The sequence below is a fragment of the Podarcis erhardii genome (genome assembly GCF_964252035.2).
Source record: "Podarcis erhardii genome assembly, chromosome: 2".
Classification (NCBI taxonomy): Eukaryota; Metazoa; Chordata; class Lepidosauria; order Squamata; family Lacertidae; genus Podarcis; species Podarcis erhardii.
The window spans coordinates 58,901,886-58,921,371 of NC_138498.1; the positions used below are offsets into that span (position 1 = coordinate 58,901,886).

Consider the following 19,486-nt stretch of genomic DNA (forward strand, 5'->3'; position numbering starts at 1 on the left):
ACTTAATAATAAATAATAATAAATTTTATTTATATCCTGCCCTCCCCGACCGAAGCCGGGCTCAGGGCGGCTAACAACACTAAAACAGTGCAACATTATAAAAACATTATAAAAAAATTAATTAAAATCAAAATTGATGGCAACCATAAACTAAAGTTTTGTAAAGATTGCCAAGGAGGGAGTCAGGCTGCGCCCTGACCAAAGGCCTGGTGGAACAGCTCTGTCTTGCAGGCCCTGCGGAAAGATGTCAAGTCCTGCAGGGCCCTTGTCTCTTGTGACAGAGCGTTCCACCAGGTTGGAGCCGCAGCCGAAAAAGCCCTGGCTCTAGTTGAGGCCAGCCTAACCTCTCTGTGGCCTGGGACCTTCAATATGTTTTTATTTGAAGACCGTAAGTTCCTCTGTGGGAACATCACCATGTTGGAAGTATGTTGCCCTGAAGTGGGAAGCGTAATCTGAAGCATCCTTCTGGATGTGACCAAAGTGTAACTGCCCATCTTTGCAGATGGAGAATGGAAGCAGGAGGCTCTGCTTATGCATTGAATGAGTATTACCACATCCCATACTGCTTTGGATTTCTAAGCAGTTGTAACATTGGCTGGAGGCCACAGAGGTCTGTCTCTCAGGTAGTTACAACCACTGCCACCACCTGCATAGTTTGTTCTCTTTCCACCCTGCACGCAGGTTCGTGTATACAGTGTTTGTGATATCAAGCAATGACTTTCATACATGAAACCACCATCACAAATCAAACACATGTGGCAGAATTTCCATATCACCTAAAAGATTATTATTCCGTGAAGGCCATTCAGCCAGCCTGGGTGTGTGTGCTAAACATAACCTGCAGTCAGAAAGAAGCAGCATACACTTTTTCCAAACACAATAAGAATGCAACCTAATGTCACAATAGTGCTCATTCTGTTTAAGATTATGTCTCTTGTTGGTAATTAACATAGATATATTTTAAACTATAGAAAGTTGGGGTGGAAGGTGGGACCACTAGGGGCGCATCAGAAGATGGCTGACAATAGCATCTCTCCGATCCACACGAGGTAAATTGGAGGCTGTGATGGGAGTAAATAGCCTCCCTACCCCCCCCCCAGGATTGTGGTGGGGGACTGCCCTTGCCTGCTGTGCCCTATACCACCCCCGAATTTGTGGGGATGGGGGCACTAGGCACAATGCTTTCCTGTGGGATTTCGGCACTCCTGGATGCCGTTTCTGATCCTCGCCACTAGCTGCAAGAACTTCAAAAGAAACAATTTGGATGAAGCGAATGCACATATCTCAAGGAAGAAGGGGGAGTAAAGACTGCTCACAGAAGAGATCTCTGATAAAACAAGACGAGTCGGAGGAACAAGTATAAATCATGAGAAGATATGCCAAGACTCGGTATGGCAAAGGGACTGATGGGGGAGGGGGAAAAAACTTTCCTTTCTTTCCTTTATGTGATTAAACAAGAATCCCCCCCCCACAAGTCAGAAATGTCATTTTAAGGACTTAAGCTGTGAATTTAAGGCTGTGTGGAGATAAACTTTTGAACCAAAGCATATTTTAAGAAGAGCGTGGAATGTATAAGGGCTTTGGAATGATGCAGTTAAAAATTCCGCCGCCATATTGGGAAGTTCTGTCGGAGGACTTAAGTCTGAGAGGAGAAATAGAGAAATAGAGCTGTTTTTATATTGTGGGTGAAACTCCTCAGTGGGACTTAAGAACGACAGTTCTGTAATTAATGATGGAAAGAGTGCTGTTATCTATGAAGGTGATGATATATGGAAACCATCTCAATTGGAGGATTGGAGGAACGGAAAAATTCACACAGGATTATTATTGGTGTTTATCAGCTTAAGGAGACTATCAGAAGAGATCACAAAGAAAAAAGAGAAAATATATGAACAAGATGTGATGTGGAAACAGCAAGATAAGACTGGATAGAATTATGAACTTTGTTTGGACTGATTTGGACATTAACGCAGTGGCAAGAAGATGATCAGAATCCCCCTTCGGATCTTGAAATATAGGTTCCCTCAACAAAATTTAAAATTCGGCTTTGCAATTCGGAATTTATGTGATGTGATTTGATTTGATTGGCCAGTTAATAAAAAATATTTTTTTAAAAAAAGAAAGTTGGGATGGAAGGGAGAAAAAAACTTCTCTAGGAACTAACATACCCCAGTTGGTCAACAAACTGGTGTGCTAAACAGAAGCAGCAGAAACCAAGAAACTAAGGTCCTAAAGGAGGAGGAAGAATTAAGTGAGACTAGGGCATATAGTTTGCTTTAGCAAACTGATGTGCACTGGGTGAATTGAGAAGAAAGAAATCCTTTCCCCATCCCTTTTCTCCCACACTCATGCTCCTTCTAATGACCATCCACTCATTCCTGAGTAAATTACCTTTCCAACCCCACGTATGAAAACCGGTGACTTAACTTGATGGTGGTTGGGTTTTTTTGTACTTTGATGATAATACTTAGAAATTACATACCGCATTCAAAGTACTTCACATATATTATCTCTGCCATCCTTCCCGCAGCATTGTGGTGTAGGCCCACATTGCTATCCCTCTATTATAGATAGGGGTTTGGGGATGAGGCTGAGAAGGCTGGCCCAAAGCCATCTTTTGAGGTTGTGGGTAGCTGAGGTGAGATTTGAACTGAGGGCTCCCGACTCAAATCTTTTCTGCTGCATTATCTGCCAGCTTTATCTTGTCTCTACTCCATGTGCTTTTGTCCCACTCATTTCCTGTACTTGCCACCTCCTTCAGTGCCCTACCTTGGCTGACTACGCCGCACCAACTTCATTTTTTGCGTACTCCGGATACTTTTGTCCCACTCACTTCCTGTACTCCTCACCCCATCAGTGCTGTACCTTGATTGTCTGGTTGCAGTATTGTGTTGAAGAGTATCTTAATAGGTAGGAAAGCCTAAGGATATTTATTCTGTCCAGAAATGGGGGACAAGGGAGAGACAAAGTAAGTTAACCAACTCTGGTTATTGGATGCTAATAAATACTGAACCTTTGTACCATGTCCGTTATAGCCAAGTTAATGCTACTTAAAAGAAACCTAGAAATTGCTTCGCCTAAACTTCCTGGTGTTTCGATTTTCTGCCAGGTGTACACCGTCCTTCTCAAACATCAGACATTTCTGGTTTCTATTCCCTCCCTCCTAGTGGAGTTGGACAGATAACACCTTCTATGGGATGGTAAGTATTAAATACCTATAACTGAGGGGTTTGTCCAAATTGGGGTACCTGGGCAACACCAACCATTCTCCACAACACCTGAAACTGTATATGTACACACTTCAGTATACTTTTCCCTGGCACCACAATTAGTTCTTGGCACAGGTCTAGGTGTGAAAAAAAGATTTTGAGCAAGATATGGGTTCTCTCTCCTTCTCTCCTACTTTGATCAGGGACTGTTGTGTTGACCCTTGGCCTAGAATCTCTTGTTCGGCCCCATGCTGCCATTCTGAAATGCCAATAACAAGCAAAAGCGTGGTAGGTCATAGAATTTGCTTTCTTCTCACCACAGGCAAGTGTATACCTGAGTTATTGAAGAAATATTGTTGTTAAATTCTGTCCCTAAAACATATGATTCTACAGAAGGCCTTCCCCTTCTTACTATGGATTAATGGCAATCCAATGTGGGTCCTGGTAAACATGCAAGAGAGAGGGAAAATGCAATCTATGGCAGAGTCTTTTAAATGAAGATGGACAGCATTTTCTCCACTTCATGGCTGTATATTTAGGCCAGAAGCTGAGGAGACAAAAGCACTCAACACACATTCAACCATAAGTAGACCTCTCCCCACCCCTTCCATGTATTAATTCACTTACATGATGCAGCAGGTGTTAGTAGAACTGTACAATGCATGACAGTGTGGAATTGTAGAAACTTCAACCCACCATTTCTGAACTGAAGAGGTTGCCAGAATATTACTATTACTACTACTACTACTACTACTACTACTAATAATAATAATAATAATAGAGAGTAAAGTTCCTGTGTATCAGCTGAACGCACTCTGTAGAGATGGGGGAGATATTTAGTTCAGTTTGCATTTAAAGGTGAACCTAACTAATTTGTGTTTTCCAAAATGATTCTGAAATCTAAAGACAGCCTTCAAAATGTGTGCTTTTCTGAATTTTGCACTGTAGTTCTCCAGCCAAGTAATGTGTGCAAAAATGAATGTACTGGGACAAAGTGTGCATAAAAATGCACATGTTAGTGAAAGTAACCTACAAAGATGCATTATGTTCAGCAATACTGTTTTGCTAAAATGTAAAACTGCATATAAACATGTGCATCTTGGGAGAAATTCACACTAAAATGTTAGTGAATTTCCACAAAGATTTTTTAAAACACACGCACACACACAAAATGTGCAAACTGATATTGGAGAACTAAACTTAAGATTGGAAGAATGAGAAATGGAAAGAAACCATCATTTGCAGATTCACCCATCCTTAGCAGTATGCAGATAGGAATTTCTGCCATAACTGTGGCACAGGCATGTTAAGTGTATCACCTAAGGGAGATGCAATAAAACACATCACAAAGCAATACAATACAATACAATATTTGACTACCAAATGATTTTCTATATATTTATTCACAAAGAAGAGGCACCTGAGGCTTCAGGCTTTATGGTTGGTTGGTTGGTTGGTTGGTTGGTTGGTTCTTTAGATGTTTTGTTTAACATTGTATCTGTCCTAGACTTGCTATAATTTGGGCGATGATTAACTACTGTTTAAAAGGAATAAAGTAATTTGGAGAGGATAGGAAGACCTCTGAGTTATTTTTCTGTCGGCTTGGAAGGGTGTCCACAGAAAAGACAGACAGGAAGTATGTAAGGCACAAACCCTGCTTCTAGAAAGCAAAGCTGATACTGATACTAATATTGGTTTGTTGCTTGATCGGGCAGCATCTTCATGCTTTTACTTTCTATTAGCCCCTCTTGCCAACTTTAACCACTAGTGATCAGACAGCCAGATTTTTAGTAAGGGATTAAAGAGATTGAGAGGCAGACATTTCCATTAGCACTTTCTCCCCATAGCCAGCACAAAGTATTTCTCCATTTTCAATGCAATGTCTGTTTCCATCAAAAAGTTGCATCTAGAGGAAGCCCAGTTTTTCTTCCAGTTGCACTGTGGATGGAATCCAGAGCCCTGCACATATGTAGAAAACTGCTTTGTATCTGACCATGGGCCAGGCTACATGTTACATTAAATATGTGTCTTCGTTTACATCTTTCTGTTTTAAAAAACCAGCAACACTGCAGCAGGACCCAAGCAGGAATGGGATGCACAGCATATCAGGAGAAGGTCTATCTCTCTTCTCCAAACACAGGTGCACAGCAGAGTCAGACCAATTTCATGCTTTATGCAGAAATTGTGTTTGCTGATAGTACACCACCAGTTTTTGTTTCTCACAGCATACGTAAAAAATGACAACCCAGCTGTTTCCCTAAATGCACAACACGGAGCCCCGATATGGCCATGACTTTGCACTCTTTCACTCATATTGACATTCCTAAATGAAACGAAATTCCTGCACAAAATTCAAATACCTATAAAAACGTTGAGGAAACCCATATGTAAATCATAAATATGTTATGATAGCATTTTCCACAGCTTGCTGGATTGCAGCATTTGGCTATGAACTCCTGGTACATCAGTGTGCAGTGGAAAATCCCACAATGTGTGCACAGTACCATTTGCATGTGGGTGTACTTCAGATGCTTACGCAGAAGTACACTTTGTGACCCTATAAAACTCTGGTGCAAGTTTATCTTTGGATTGCAGTCATTGCATAGAGCTCTAAGAAAGTTAGGTGTGGTTTAATTTCTCTGCAAGCTCAGTAAGATATAAGCACTTAGTTAAAAATTTGTTCTCGGGGATTTTATATTTACTTGGCTTCTCCAAATTTGCAGTTTAAATGTTTCCCGGCCTATATACTGTATGCGATCTTCTCCCATTTGTATACACTGAGCTGTCTACAAGCAAGTGCAACTGATGCCCCTCCAATAATACGTCCAGGGGTGTGGGGGGTGTTTTGTTACTTGGTCTCTCCACACCATGCTTTGCAGAGGTTTGGCAGCGTTAGCAGTGCTGAAATTAATTGTGGAGGAGGAGGAAGACTTCAGAGCCCCCATCTGCCAGTAACAAGCACTGTGGTATGTGAATGGCTCTGAACGTTCACTGATCTGGAATGAGGCTGACTTCAAACACAAAGGGGTCTGAATGCAGGAAGCAGCTTTTCCTTAGCAAGAAAGAGTTCGGCAGGAATGTCCTTTGTACCTGCCAAGTATTTTGGGGAAGAGGCCCTGTAATAAGTCTCCCTTTAATTAGGTGGAATGACAAGTCGAGAACCTCAAATAAAAATGACTTGCAGTCCAGTCTGGTGAGCTTGTTCACTGAAGCTTAGCTGCAAACACACCTTCCCTAAAAAGCCTTGTAAATGGTGTCAGCTGCACATTATGAGCTACGTATGCAACAATTTAACTTGATGCCTCATGCTGGTTTTGAAATAACTTAAGTAAATAAATATTTCCATTCTACTTTCACAGGGTTTTTTTAAAAACACACACATACAAAAAAAGCACTTTCATTCTGAATAGTCAGAATCGTGGATTGATTTTCCAGTTGAAATAATTTCCATGTCAGGTTCACATTGATGAAAAACTTCCTTGGCAACAACCATTTCTTTTCTTGGGGAATCTTGGCCTATGGAATAATGAATGTCACTTCAGAATTAAACTGTGTTCTCATCTCCAAGGCCCAAATGTTAAAACTTCAGAAGCCTGCTTCCTGTTGTAGCACTTGGCTAGTGTTCGGCATATTTTTACATGTGCTCCTAAGTTTGCAGCAATGTTGCTTGGGTTGCAAGTTTTTTAACAAGTAATGAATTAGTAGGAATAGTAATAATACTTAGGAGAATTAAAGTGTTGCATATGTCATTGATCCCTCTGTTCAGCCTGTCAAGTAGGCCTCCATTATTATTATTATTATTATTATTATTATTATTATTTATTCAGGCTTAGGGAGAAGGAGCAGAGAGTTGTCTAAGTTCGCCTAATGAGTTCAAGTGTGATTTGAACCTACTGACTCAGAACTCAACAGCCACTGTAATATGCCTATTAATATTGATACAGAGAGGTCTACCCAGGCCTTAACACTAACCCACAAGGGGAGCAAGGGCATAGATCAAAGAGCAGGCACAAACTATTGTGGGAGATTGAACTACACTCAGTCTTCCAGCTGTGCCACTCATGCTGATCCTGCTCATCTTCACCCTGCACCAGCTTTTAGGTGCAGAATCAAGAGTAAGCAATGCCATCAACAGCACTCCAAGCCCAAAGGTTCCTGCTTCAATTACAGTTAAGGAGAAAGCATTTGGAATCGACTTGCAGTAGGATTTGAAATGTCACCCTTTTAGGCCTTAGGGAGGGTGCGTCAAGAAGCTTGTGTGCAAATCAACTTGGATCGAGGCCTAGTTCTTTAGCAACGTTGCAGAGCTGGGAGTATAATAAGCACAGGTAGGGTTTTAAGGTGGCATTAGTGGAACTTTCCTGTAGACCTGTTTAGACCCACCTCCAGCTGAAGCTGTTTAGACTCACCTCCCCATCGGGACAGAAGCCAATGTACAACAGGAGGCTTCTCCTTTTCCCAAAAATACAAGTCCGTGATGAGTCCAGTTGGGAAAAGGGTATGCAGGAAAGGTGGCACCGATATAGATGCTTTATGGACTCTTTCTTCCTGATCCCAGGCAGAGCCAGCCTGTCTGTCCTTTCCAGTCATGTGGATTTAGACAGCCCTATACGTCGGCGCTCACTGCTGGGGCTTCTTTCTCTAGGTAAGTATGAGCTGCCTAAGTCAGGACAAAATTGCTCTGCTTCTTTTGCAGTCCACGCCGTTCAAGCTTGCAGCACTTAGGGAGGCTTCTGGGTGGCAGCAACAGGGAAGGGAGTCTCCTGTTTTAGGCAGGTGGCTTTTTAAAATAATAATACTTTAAAACAACACACAAACTTAGCACGCTCTCAAAAAGGAGTAACACAATTTTGGCTTTGGTCAACAATAGTAGCGGGTGGAGAGAGAGAACCCTCATGAAGATGCTGTAAAGTCCGTCTTCATGTGAGCACCACCACTGCAGCCTCAAACGTCAGTATGTCTCTTAGTCTTATGTGGCTGGAGACAAAAAATAGAGTTTGTAAGTGCTTTGACGAAAGGTTTCACCTCTCATGGTGTGCACACATTTCTTTTGTTCTATTGTTGCCTGTGGTTAAACAGTTCTTCCTCCCCAGATTTTTTTTTTAATAAACAACAACAATGCAAAACTTTGCAAAAGTTATTTACCAGGCCTGGTAAGAAGGATGAGCACACACTTTGCAAGCAATGGTGTCTCTTTTTGCTTTCAGCTCTCAAAAGAACCAACAACACTGTTGTCTGTCTCCAGCATAAGGCTCCCCTTCAGGTGTCACTTCATAATACTGCAGAACATAATGGGCACCCTTATTACTACCTCTGCAATTGTAACAGCTAACAAAATGCAGCTAACCAAAGCAGAAATTGGTCTTGTTTGGGACAGAGAACCTGATACATTCAAACCATCAGGTCAGGTTCTCATTCCTACCTCACTCTACTACTTGAGTCCACTCTCAGCTTTCCTCCATGCATCATGCTCTACTTGAGTGCAAGGCAGATGCCTGGCAATGTCCTGCTTGTTCAGTTAATTCCTTGTATGGCCCCTGACAAGAGCCCTCCCTTGGCTTAAGATTGCTGGCTTTGGTAACCTGGAAATGTATGGCAATTTACAACAGCAGAGGATGGTAGTAAAGTAGAAGCATCAGTGTACTATGATACAAAGCAAATATTTGCTTTTTTCAGGCTGTTCCTTTTGTGGTGGCAGGACTGTGTGCTGCAGTGCCCCCCATGCAACACTTTAAAAAACTTAGACCTGCCTTCATAAGGGAACACAAATTTCCCATTGTCCCTCCAGATCTGCACTACCAATCCAGATGCTGGTTGTGAGTTGTTCAAGAATTCATTAGAAGGATCTGAAGCCAACTTCCATCTTCCTTGTCTGTCTTGAGAAGGTCCGACAGGGATGAGCTTTAACCTATGGGGAGTGTGTGTGTGTGTGTGTGTGTGTAAGTGTGTGTGTGTAAGTGTGTGTGTGTGTGTGTGTGAGAGAGAGAGAGAGAGAGAGATGATAGATAGATAGATAGATAGATAGATAGATAGATAGATAGATAGATAGACAGACAGACAGACAGACAGACAGACAGACAGACAGACAGACAGACGGACAGACGGACGGACGGACCACTTGGCTGGGCATCTCTCTAGCTTTGGCTTCTACTCTGTGTAGTCTTAATGAGAGTGCTCAGTACGTCTCTTGATGAAGACATCATGGGATTTGCTTTAGGAACAGTAGTCGAAAAGGAACTTGATTATGATGAGGACGATAGTATTATTGTTATTACCTTAATTTTCAGCCTGCCGGAGGCAACTACTCCAGTCTAAGCATCTTAATATTTAAGATAAATGACTCTGCAGACCTCCTTGGTTGCCTGACAGTTTCATTCTTCATCATACCGGCATTCCCACTTTACAGAGAAGAACAAGGCAGGTTTCGCAGACAAGAACACACACCTCGGCAGATAATGATCAAGCTTCAAGTCATGCCAGTAGATTAAAATCAAGCATAATTCCTTTTTGTGCCAACAGAGCTAATGAACAGTTGGTTGTCTCCCATGGGCAATCCTGCTGTCTCAAGCTTCAGTCATGAAGCTTGGTAAACTGACAGCATCATTCTCCAGTGCTGAAAATATTTTACAGGCCTGATGAAGGGTGTATAAACTATTAATCTTAAGTAGCTGTGTTATGATCGCAATGATAGCATTGGCTTTACCCTCCCAGGTCCCATTGTGCTCAGAATTGCTCCAGGGAGGCAATGAGGCCTGGAGACGGCCATAATGTTTATGTTACAGCCCTAACAATACAGTGTCAACAAGTGAGATCTGAATATCCAGCATGAGGTGCTAGATCACACTGTTAGGCTGAGGCTTAGTGAGAGGGCATCTGCTTCAATCATTGGTATCTCCAGATATGGCTGTGAGAGAACCCTGCCTGAAACCCTGGAGAGCCATGGCCAATCAGAGCAGATGATACTGAGCTAGAAGGACCAATGGCTTAATTCCATATTGTTTTTGCAAAGCAGCTGGTATAAAAATTTTGCCCAAGGCCTAACCTGAAATGGGCTTAGCCACACTTCACAGTGTCACTAGGACCATGGATTACTTGGGCAAGACAGCCCCAAACCAAACATACGCAGCCAAAAGCCAGTGCAAAATGCCCACTCTTTGAAACTGAAAACTGGTGTGCGCGCTGAGAACAGTTAAGTACAGCTCTTTAAGTTTAATCACACACCAAATTAAGACTTGTAGCCTCTATTTAACTGCAGGCCCGATGAGGAGAAAATACCAAGTCAGGCTTGGCATTGCCATAAGCTTTGTCAAGAGCTGCGATGCAGCACTCTTGGGTGTTATTATAGTTCAGGAAGAATGCTTCACTTACAGAAACCCAGCCAGGTGGGTGGGGTATAAATTATAAATTATTATTACTGCTGCTGCTGCTGCTGCTACTGCTGCTACTACTACAGAATGCCAGGATGACATAGGATAATGCAAATGGATGTCAGAGAGTTACTTCACATGTAAATTGTACTCAGTTAATGGGCTCCTGCTCAGTTGCTACTATGAATATAGAAGGAAAAATTCAAAGAGTGCCACCTAGTGGGCAAACCTCTGTCTCCCAAACACTTGAAAAACAAATCATTAGGTAGGATTGCCATTGCTAAACGTCCCAGTGTTGCCTGTCTGAATTCAATGGCCCTGTTCCAGAATGTGGCAGCTCCACAGAATATAACTAAGGATTCATGCTACAGACCTTTTGCAGCTGTGTAAGCTTTTAGAAACCCATGTTTCCGCTGCTGTGTGTTTTTTGGAATTGTCATTGAATATGCAACCATTCTGTTTTAATATCAGTCTACTGAGCATTCTTAAAGGTGGTCTCCTCTCTCTCTCTCTCTCTCTCTCTCTCTCTCTCTCTCACTCACACACACACACACACACACACATTTAATTAGCATGAGTCCAACTGCAGTATGAAACCCAGGAGGTCTGTAATCTGTTAAAAAGCCCAGGCAGTCACAAACATGCTTTATGTTGCAGGATCACACATCCCTTGATGCTTGGCTCTGGAATGCACACCACAGGAATCCCACACCCGGGTATCACATCTCCCTCTGGGAAACAAGAGTTTGACCATTACGACCGGAGCATGTAAGTGACCAGGTCTTGGGAAAAAGCTTAGGCTGGAACGATATAATTCCACATCCATTTTGCACCTTTTTGAAGCTGCAACTCCTTGGCAAAGCAGAGCCAGTATGGTGCCACTTCCAGTGGGGAAAAGGTAGCTAGGAGGATGACATTTCACGCTTCTCTCAGCCACTCTGCTCCCCCCCCCCCCCGCCCCAAGGCCTGTTTCAATGAGGGTGGGGAAACTGATGCCCTTCAAATGTTTCTGAATTCCTGTGCCATCATCCCTGACCATTGACAATGCGGGCTGGGGCTGATGGAAGTTGGAGTCCAACAACACCTGGAGGACCACAGAGGTCCCCAGCCCAGATGCAGACCATTTACAGTTCTGCAAATTGGAACAGTAAATGCAGTGGGTTTTGCCTCACATTTAATAAATCACAGGTAATATCTGTCTGTGCTGAATCAGGACTGTACAATGTCCAGTGTTGTGTCTCCAATGGTAGCAACTAGGCCATTACTGGAGTTTTGGCTCATGGATTTTAGTCTTTTCCCAGCAGCCAAGATTTCCGGTTACCACTTAGTCCTTTTTTACTAACTGGTTGTTATTTTTTCCTGTTTCCGGCAAGGAAATCACAACCAGAACCAAAGAGAGAGAAGGAAGCCAAGAAGCCTACCATCAAGAAGCCTCTGAACGCTTTCATGCTGTATATGAAAGAGATGCGGGGGACAGTCATTGCTGAGTGCACCTTGAAAGAAAGTGCAGCTATCAATCAGATACTAGGAAGGCGGGTAAGAACACAAAAAGGAGGTGGGGGGGTTCTGATGACTAGGGAGGCATCATGGGTATGCGCTAGCAAATGCTACTTCAGTACTTCCGGAGGCTGTGGGCTTTTTGGATCCATGGTTAAAGAACGTGAGGAGAGCCTTGACTAGAAGATCAGGCTTATCTAGTCCACTATATTGTCCTCACAGCACCCAACCTGATGTCTGTGGGAAGCCTACAAGCAGGATCTGAACACAGGCTTCATCCAGCCTCCTGAAGAGCAAATACAGACCCAACTCCACTGGGTTGGGAAAGATGGTGGAAGATGCCTGGCCTTTCATGCTTGGTGATGTAGATTCCCAAATGGCCATTTGCAAGCTGAATTAGCTGGAGGTTCCCACAGTACTGTGGATGGGCTGCTTTGCTGCTGTTAGGGTAACCATGCTTAGCAAGGAGGTTAATGGGGTATGTGGGTGTGGGTGTCCACTCGAGTGAAGCTGGGACTGATGATTGTGGCCCATGCAGGGTATTTCTTTTCTTTAGAATACTCATTAATGGTTTTGAAGTCACTCTCTTAGTTGTAGTGGCCTGGCAAACTGTATTACAGACTTGCAGCAGAATCTGAAAGGGTCAGCAGAAACTTAGGGAGCCAAGGCCTCCATGCTTTTACTCCGCCTCCTCCCTATATAGCCTAAATGTCCTCCACTGAGTGCATTTATGTGGGCTTCGAGATCCACTATAATGAATTTCATAGGTTGTCTTAAGGAACCTTACGTTGCTGTAGGAACTGCCAAGGAAAGCCTTCAACACCTTGCTTTGTGTTTTATTGTCTTTTGCCGTCCCGCTGCCACCTGTGTCAGACTGTATGCCACTCCTCACATCACTGAGCATAATTCATTTTATTATTGGGGTTTTCCAAGGCTGCTATGTTGTCAGGAAATTTAAGTTGCAGCAATATGTTTTCAGCTAAGACTCCGCAATCGTTTCTGGATCACTTCTAACATGTAAAGTGCTTTTCACTTCACAAAGCACTCGTCTGCAAAACCATGTGAGACGAGTCCCAGTTATTTTCACTGTGTAAGTGGGGAACTTTTGAGTGAGGCCTTGGGACCTACCAGTGACCACTCAGTGAGTCTATGGTTGAGCAAGGATTTGACTCTGGGTTCACCAAGTTCATGATCAGTGGATTTACTGGACTCCTCCCCCCCTTAACCTTGGCATACAACTTCCCCTTGTTTCTGTGAGCACAAACCACTGAGCCACACAACTTTAAATTTAATCCCAAGAACTCTACATTATAACTCTGTTTTTAAATTTTGACAGTAAAGACCTGGTTTTTCCTGTGCTTTTGTTTGTTCTGTAGAAGCCAAAGGAGGAGAAAACCCACAAAAAGAAATGGTTGTTTAGTCCCATGTTGGCTTCTCCATTTTCCCAAAACAGTTTTGTCTTACTTGAGCAGTCAAAATGCTTCACCATTCATGTCTAGAAATAAGAGGCTGTTGCTTTCTGGTTATATGGCAAAGGCTTCCTGCTCCCTGCACACAGCAGTCTAGTTGAATAAAAACAGAGAGCTGTGTGCAACTACATTACAGTGACTGGAGTAATGATGTATAAGGACCAAACTAAGTCTTTGCTTAATATGAAGCAGGCAGCTCAGGCATCTAGCATTTCTTTAGTTAATTACAGGTATTGGGGGTGGGGCAGGTAATTGTCTGCAGTGCAACCCACCTGAAAATCTCCATTACCAGCACCACCACCACTTGGTATGGCTACAAACATTAAAGATTTCCCATTGATATCAATGGAAACTTTATTAAGTTATTCCCTTGCCTTCCAAAATTCCAGGAACTTTCTGTTTTCTGATTCAGAGTGGTTTTGCTGGTCCTCTCAGAAGTGGTTGTGAGCTGCCTCAGCACTGTTTCCATATGTGGTGGGCCTGGGGAACCTTTGGCCCTCCAGGTGTTGCTAGCCACACCTCCCATCATCCCTAGCAATTGGAGCTGGTGGGAGCTGCAGTTCAGCAACATCTGCAGGGGCAAAGGTTCCCCGGGCCTGATGTCTGGTATCCACTCTTAGCATTTGCTCTTTTCTGATCAGAGGGATGGTGTCTCTTGGTGTCTCACAGCTTTCTGTGATTTCTGTTTCAGTGGCATGCGCTGTCACGGGAGGAACAAGCCAAGTACTATGAACTGGCCCGCAAGGAAAGGCAGCTCCACATGCAGCTCTACCCTGGCTGGTCTGCAAGAGATAACTACGTGAGTACTCTGGGTCTCTGGTGGCTTCGTGAGAATCATATGTCCATGAAGTTTATTGTTGCCTTTCAAAATGTGTGCCTTTCCAGACATTCAGCCTGAAGTGGGAAGGGCTGAAGTGGGAAGGGGGCACGAGCATCGCAAAAGTGGGATGGGGAACTGGGAGCATGGGCGTCACGCAGAGCCCCTCCATGCCTGACCTTCACTTGTTTGGGATGGAGGTCTGAAAGAGAGCCAGTGTGGTATAGTGGTTAAGAGCGGTGGACTCGTAATCTGGTGAACCGGGTTTGCTTCCCCGCTCCTCCACATGCAGCTGCTGGGTGACCTTGGGCTAGTCTCACTTCTCTGAAGTCTCTCAGCCCCACCCACCTCACAGAGTGTTTGTTGTGGGGGAGGAAGGGAAAGGAGAATGTTAGCCGCTTTGAGACTCCTTAGGGTAGTGATAAAGCGGGATATCAAATCCAAACTCTCGAATCCAAATCCAAAGGAGCTTTGCAAGTGTGCTTGGGCCTTATCAGGATTTCCAGTATCAGAGAAGCTTGTAAGCTTATGCACCCAAATGCACTCGTGTGTTGTTGTTGTTGTTTTTTTTAAAAAAAACCTTCAGACTTTCGCAGTATGCAAGTGAAGGTCAGATTTGGAAGGGGGGGGGGAAGCCATGTGCCACTCCCACCATACCCATTTTAGCCCACAGGGCTCCAGGTCAAATCCCTGAAGAGGACTTATTTTGCAGATAATGGTTTACAGCAATTTTTCTCACAGATAGTGTGCAGATGACACTAATTCAGAGAAGCAATTCCCAGAGGGTTAGATCACAGGGACATATATATAGATAGATGGTCAGGTTGACATTAGACGCAAGGCAGCCAACAATGCTGAGAGGTTTTCACTTTTAGGCTTCTGGATGTTTGGTGGGGCTGCTGGCTCTTCTCCCCTACCTTAACATCAGCTCCCCACACTGCATTACAAACTGCTTTTGATGTACACAGACACCAAGATCTAGGCACTTCAGTTAGAAAAAAAAAAGAGTTGGGAAAACCCCTACCGATCTCAAGGAGGTCACCACACTATTTCCTGGACTAGCACCCAGGTGTTCAAAGGAACCAATAGAGATACAAATTTAACTGGAAGGCAGGAGTGGATCTACTATGAAACTAATGAAGCTTAGGCTCCAGGGCCCTAATCCTGGAAGGGACCCAGAAGCAACTTGAGTCCACATTGATCTTTGGGTCTAGTAGACCCAATCTGAGTGGTGTGCCTCAAATTGTTTTTTTATTGTCTGTATTTCAACAATTCTAAAGTTTGAGAGTCGGTAACACAGGTGTTATAAAGGTGTGGTGATCTGTCACGGAACAACCCCATTGAAAACGATAACAGGACTTACTCAGACCTTGTTGCTGGTGGCAAAGGGGGTCCCATGACAGCTCAAGGTTCAGGGCCCTCAAAATGTAGTTCTGTCACTGCTGGAGGGTCTGTGCAGTAAACTCTTCTGAAACTACTGGGTTTAGGGGGTTAATTTAATAAACAATAATACATCACAATATTTCCAGCAGATTGAACATTGTTATGCTGTAGCTGTTATTCAACAGTTCTTTTTAGCCCAGATGTAGCAGAGTGCAATCCAGATAAAGTTATGTATACCTGATATAAATATCTACATAGAGAGTGGCTGTGGGTATCTGTGTTTGCTCACTGTTAGTTTGGGTGGCTAAAGTGATTATATATGTAAACTGCCCTGTGATATTTGGATGAAGGGGGGTATATAAATTTAATAAATAAAACAAAATAAATACATATATCGGAAGGGGAGAAATAGGAATGCCTGGTGGCAGAAGGGAGTTGGGAGTCCAACCATATCTAGAGGGCCTCAGCTTACCCAACCCTGCGTTAGTGCTTCTGCCTCTGTCTTTCCTGCACCAGTGTGGTGTAGTGGTTAAGAGCGGTGGACTCGTAATCTGGGGAACCGGGTTCACGTCTCCGCTCCTCCACATGCAGCTGCTGGATGACCTTGGGCCAGTCACACTTCTCTGAAGTCTCTCAGCCCCACTCACCTCACAGAGTGTTTGTTGTGGGGGAGGAAGGAGAATCTTAGCCGCTTTGAGACTCCTTAAGGGGAGTGAAAGGTGGGATATCAAGTCCAAACTCTTCTTTTCTTCTTCTTCTTTGCTTCCCCTTTCTATGGTTCTCAGAGGCCCTTGTGCTCTGTATGCCTCCCTCTTTGCTAGCTAAACACAACATCCAAAAACGTGTTTCTCCTAAACTATTAACCTCTGATCTCTTTCTCCCCTTCCACTTTTTGCCCTTCTTTAAATTGTAGTAGGCAAGATAGTAGTGGAAAAATATGGTTTATATTATTATCATCATATTAAATAGTGTTGGTTTCAGGATATGAGGGCCCTGAGCCATGCAGCCATCAGTAAGCCGCCTTAACCCTGAAGAGGCAGCACATAAAAACTGAGAATTCTCTTAATGCTGCATCAGATCTTTTTGGATACTCTTTGCAAAGTGGGAAAGGTAGTACTGTCTGGGCAGTGGTCTCCTCCACGTTGGGCTTGAGCCCCTGGCAAATGTCCAACATCTGGAGCTGGCCGAAGGAATCAAAATGCAACAACTGCTAATGAGGTGTGACTCCAATATATTCAGTTTCTTGTTTGATTGAAACTTAGCATATTAAGGGTCTGTTTCATAACTAGTAATTTATCTGTTTACACTGTGGAGACTCTTTAGTTTGAGGGTTTGCACTCCCTGTTTAGAAGTTCATGGTAATACCCACTTTCCTATCGTCTGTCTCCAGGTGCTCGCAGTGCGAAATAGGCAGGTAATAAGCAGTGGTTTCTTTTTAATTTATATGAGCTTGCACTAGATTTATGGTCATCAGAAAAAAGGCCCTCAAGAGAAATTAAAATGCACAGAGAGAAGAGACTCGCAGCTAATAATAATAATAACCACACCCATATTTGTCTTAGAGCTCTTAATTATATCAATGCAAATAAACACGTATTCTCTCTTGGGTAATATGTCATACTTAACTTTTGTTTGACATGATCATACACTTACCTGGCGAGAGATTAATATTGCTCGATCCATCTTGATCACGGCTTGCCCCAGCATCATGTGCCGCGTTTGCTTTTGGCTCCTGCTGACTCTGCATTTTGCATTTGCCAGGTTCACATTGCTCGGTCCTGTTTGTTTCCATTGCCTCTTCTGATCTCATCCATGGAAGGTGACAAAAGCCCAGGATTTAAAGAAGGCAAATACTGCCCAAATGTCGGCTGATAGCTGAACTGAAGCAAATACTTCAAATTTGATAGTTCCCTTCCCTTTCTGAAACGTGTGCCAAAGATCTTGGGGGCAGATCTTGGGGGTTTAGGAGATCTTGGGGGTAGAACCCAGCATCATCCAAGCTTCTTTGAACTCTACAGTTCATTGATTTGCCTTCATTCTATCATACATTTATCAAATTTGTATCCCACCTCTCCTCCAAGGAATTCAAAGTGGTGTATACGTGGCTCTCCGTTTCCATATTACCCTCACAGCAACCTTTTGAGGTAGTTTGGGCTGGGAGTTGGCGACTGGCCTAAGTTCACACCCAGTGAGCTTAGTGGCAGAAGATGGAGATTTGAAACCTGGTCTCTCAGGTCATAGACTCAGCACTCTAACCACTACACCACTCTGCCTGTACCTGTTTCCAATGGTCCTGCCAGACCAACACTTCTTTGCTTTAAATTTGAGAGACAGTTGGGAAAGGAAGTTGCAGTTTGCAACTGTACTTCCTGTCTGCCCCCCAAAAAAAAAACCCCATATGTGAGAGCTTATATCTCATTAAAAGAGGTTCATCCAAGTTGTTTTCGTTGAAGCACGCCTGGTTGGCAGCGTTGAAATTTTAATTTTTTTAAGAGAGGGCTCCCCACACCCTCCTCGTGACTTGTTAATGCATATGAACATGCAGTTATGGGGCATGTGCCCATCAATGAGCCCTGTATACATTTAGGGACGTTTTTAATGTTTGATGTTTTACCACTTTTTATTATTACTAATAATAATATTCTGTTGGGAGCCGCCCAGAGTGGCTGGAGAGGCCTAGCCAGATGGATGGGGTATAAATAAATCTTCTTCTTCTTCTTCTTCTTCTTATTATTATTATTACTACTACTACTACTATGTGCCAACTTTGTGAGCTGCTTTTCCACCCCAGAGTGCAGCTGCAGTGTTTAAAAGCCTGTAGTTGGCTGGGCAGGGCTGTCTGCATGCATCTTCCCTGTAGAATCAGCACCCCGCAAATGCAGTTTGTGCTCCATTGTGTCAGGTAGCTCTACATCCCAACTTCCTGCACAAGCGCAGCATGTCACCAAATTTACATAGGCAGCTGTCTTATTCCAAGTCAGACCACTGGTCCATCTTGCTCAGTATTGCCTACACCAACAGGCGAGGAGGGGTCTCTCCAAGGTCTACCTGGAGGTGCTGGGAACCAAACCAGAGACCTGCATGCAAGCAGATGCTCTACCACGGAGCTGTGGCCCTTTGGCATCATTCTCTTCCTATCAGGTGCATGCCAACATGGGTAGTAGTTTCACAGCATGTGAGCCTAGAGCAAGAGTAGGAAGATCTCTGGTGCTTGGAGGCTACTGTGCAAGAAACATATAGTTAGCCTTAAAGAACAGGGGACTGAGCACTTTCTGAGCCTAGGAATTTGTTTTCAGTGCCAGAACTGAACCAGGTTCGCATTCCCTTTTACGCAGAAGTCCACCCACACGGTTAGCTTCCTTTACTTCAGCAGCCGGATTTAGGTGGCAAAAGTCAGGTTGCTGTTAAATAATTGAGAGTCAGAAATCCTTGCTCCAGCGATTGCAAATCATCCAGAGATCTGCTCAGGGTCCCCCAGAATTTCTGAATTCAAATCTTTTCCTCCATGCAGATATGCAACTAGCTTAGCCTGGAATCATCCAGCTAAATGTAAAATGAGGATTTTGCATATCGTTTCCTCAAGTGTTTTAGCCAGATGGTTTTCTTCTAAGATGTTTCCTTTCAACTTTTTCACCATTCCCTATTTAGATTAATTTATAAATAGCCTGCTCTGGGAACTGGCAGAGAGTAAGCGTTGGGCAACAACCTGGCCCCATTCTCTGTTGTTTTTATTTTTTTGCCACT

General features: G+C 43.5%; 1 protein-coding gene across 14 annotated transcripts in view; it reads left to right on the plus strand.

Moving 5' to 3' along the window:
• Nucleotides 1–19,486, plus strand: part of TCF7 (transcription factor 7) — a 114,627-nt gene that overhangs the window by 76,788 nt on the left and 18,353 nt on the right. For 11 of the 14 annotated variants that reach the window (XR_014153461.1, XM_081850383.1, XM_081850384.1 and 8 more), the window contains 5 exons: nt 3,110–3,200; nt 7,768–7,854; nt 11,234–11,344; nt 11,950–12,112; nt 14,234–14,341. Coding sequence is in view for 13 of the 14 variants with exons in the window: in XM_081850383.1 (XP_081706509.1) it covers nt 3,110–3,200; nt 7,768–7,854; nt 11,234–11,344; nt 11,950–12,112; nt 14,234–14,341 (560 nt within the window). In the remaining variant the exon portion in view is untranslated. The remainder of the gene's footprint in view (nt 1–3,109; nt 3,201–7,767; nt 7,855–11,233; nt 11,345–11,949; nt 12,113–14,233; nt 14,342–19,486) is intronic. The other 3 variants (XM_081850377.1, XM_081850378.1, XM_081850380.1) reach the window with 1 other exon arrangement.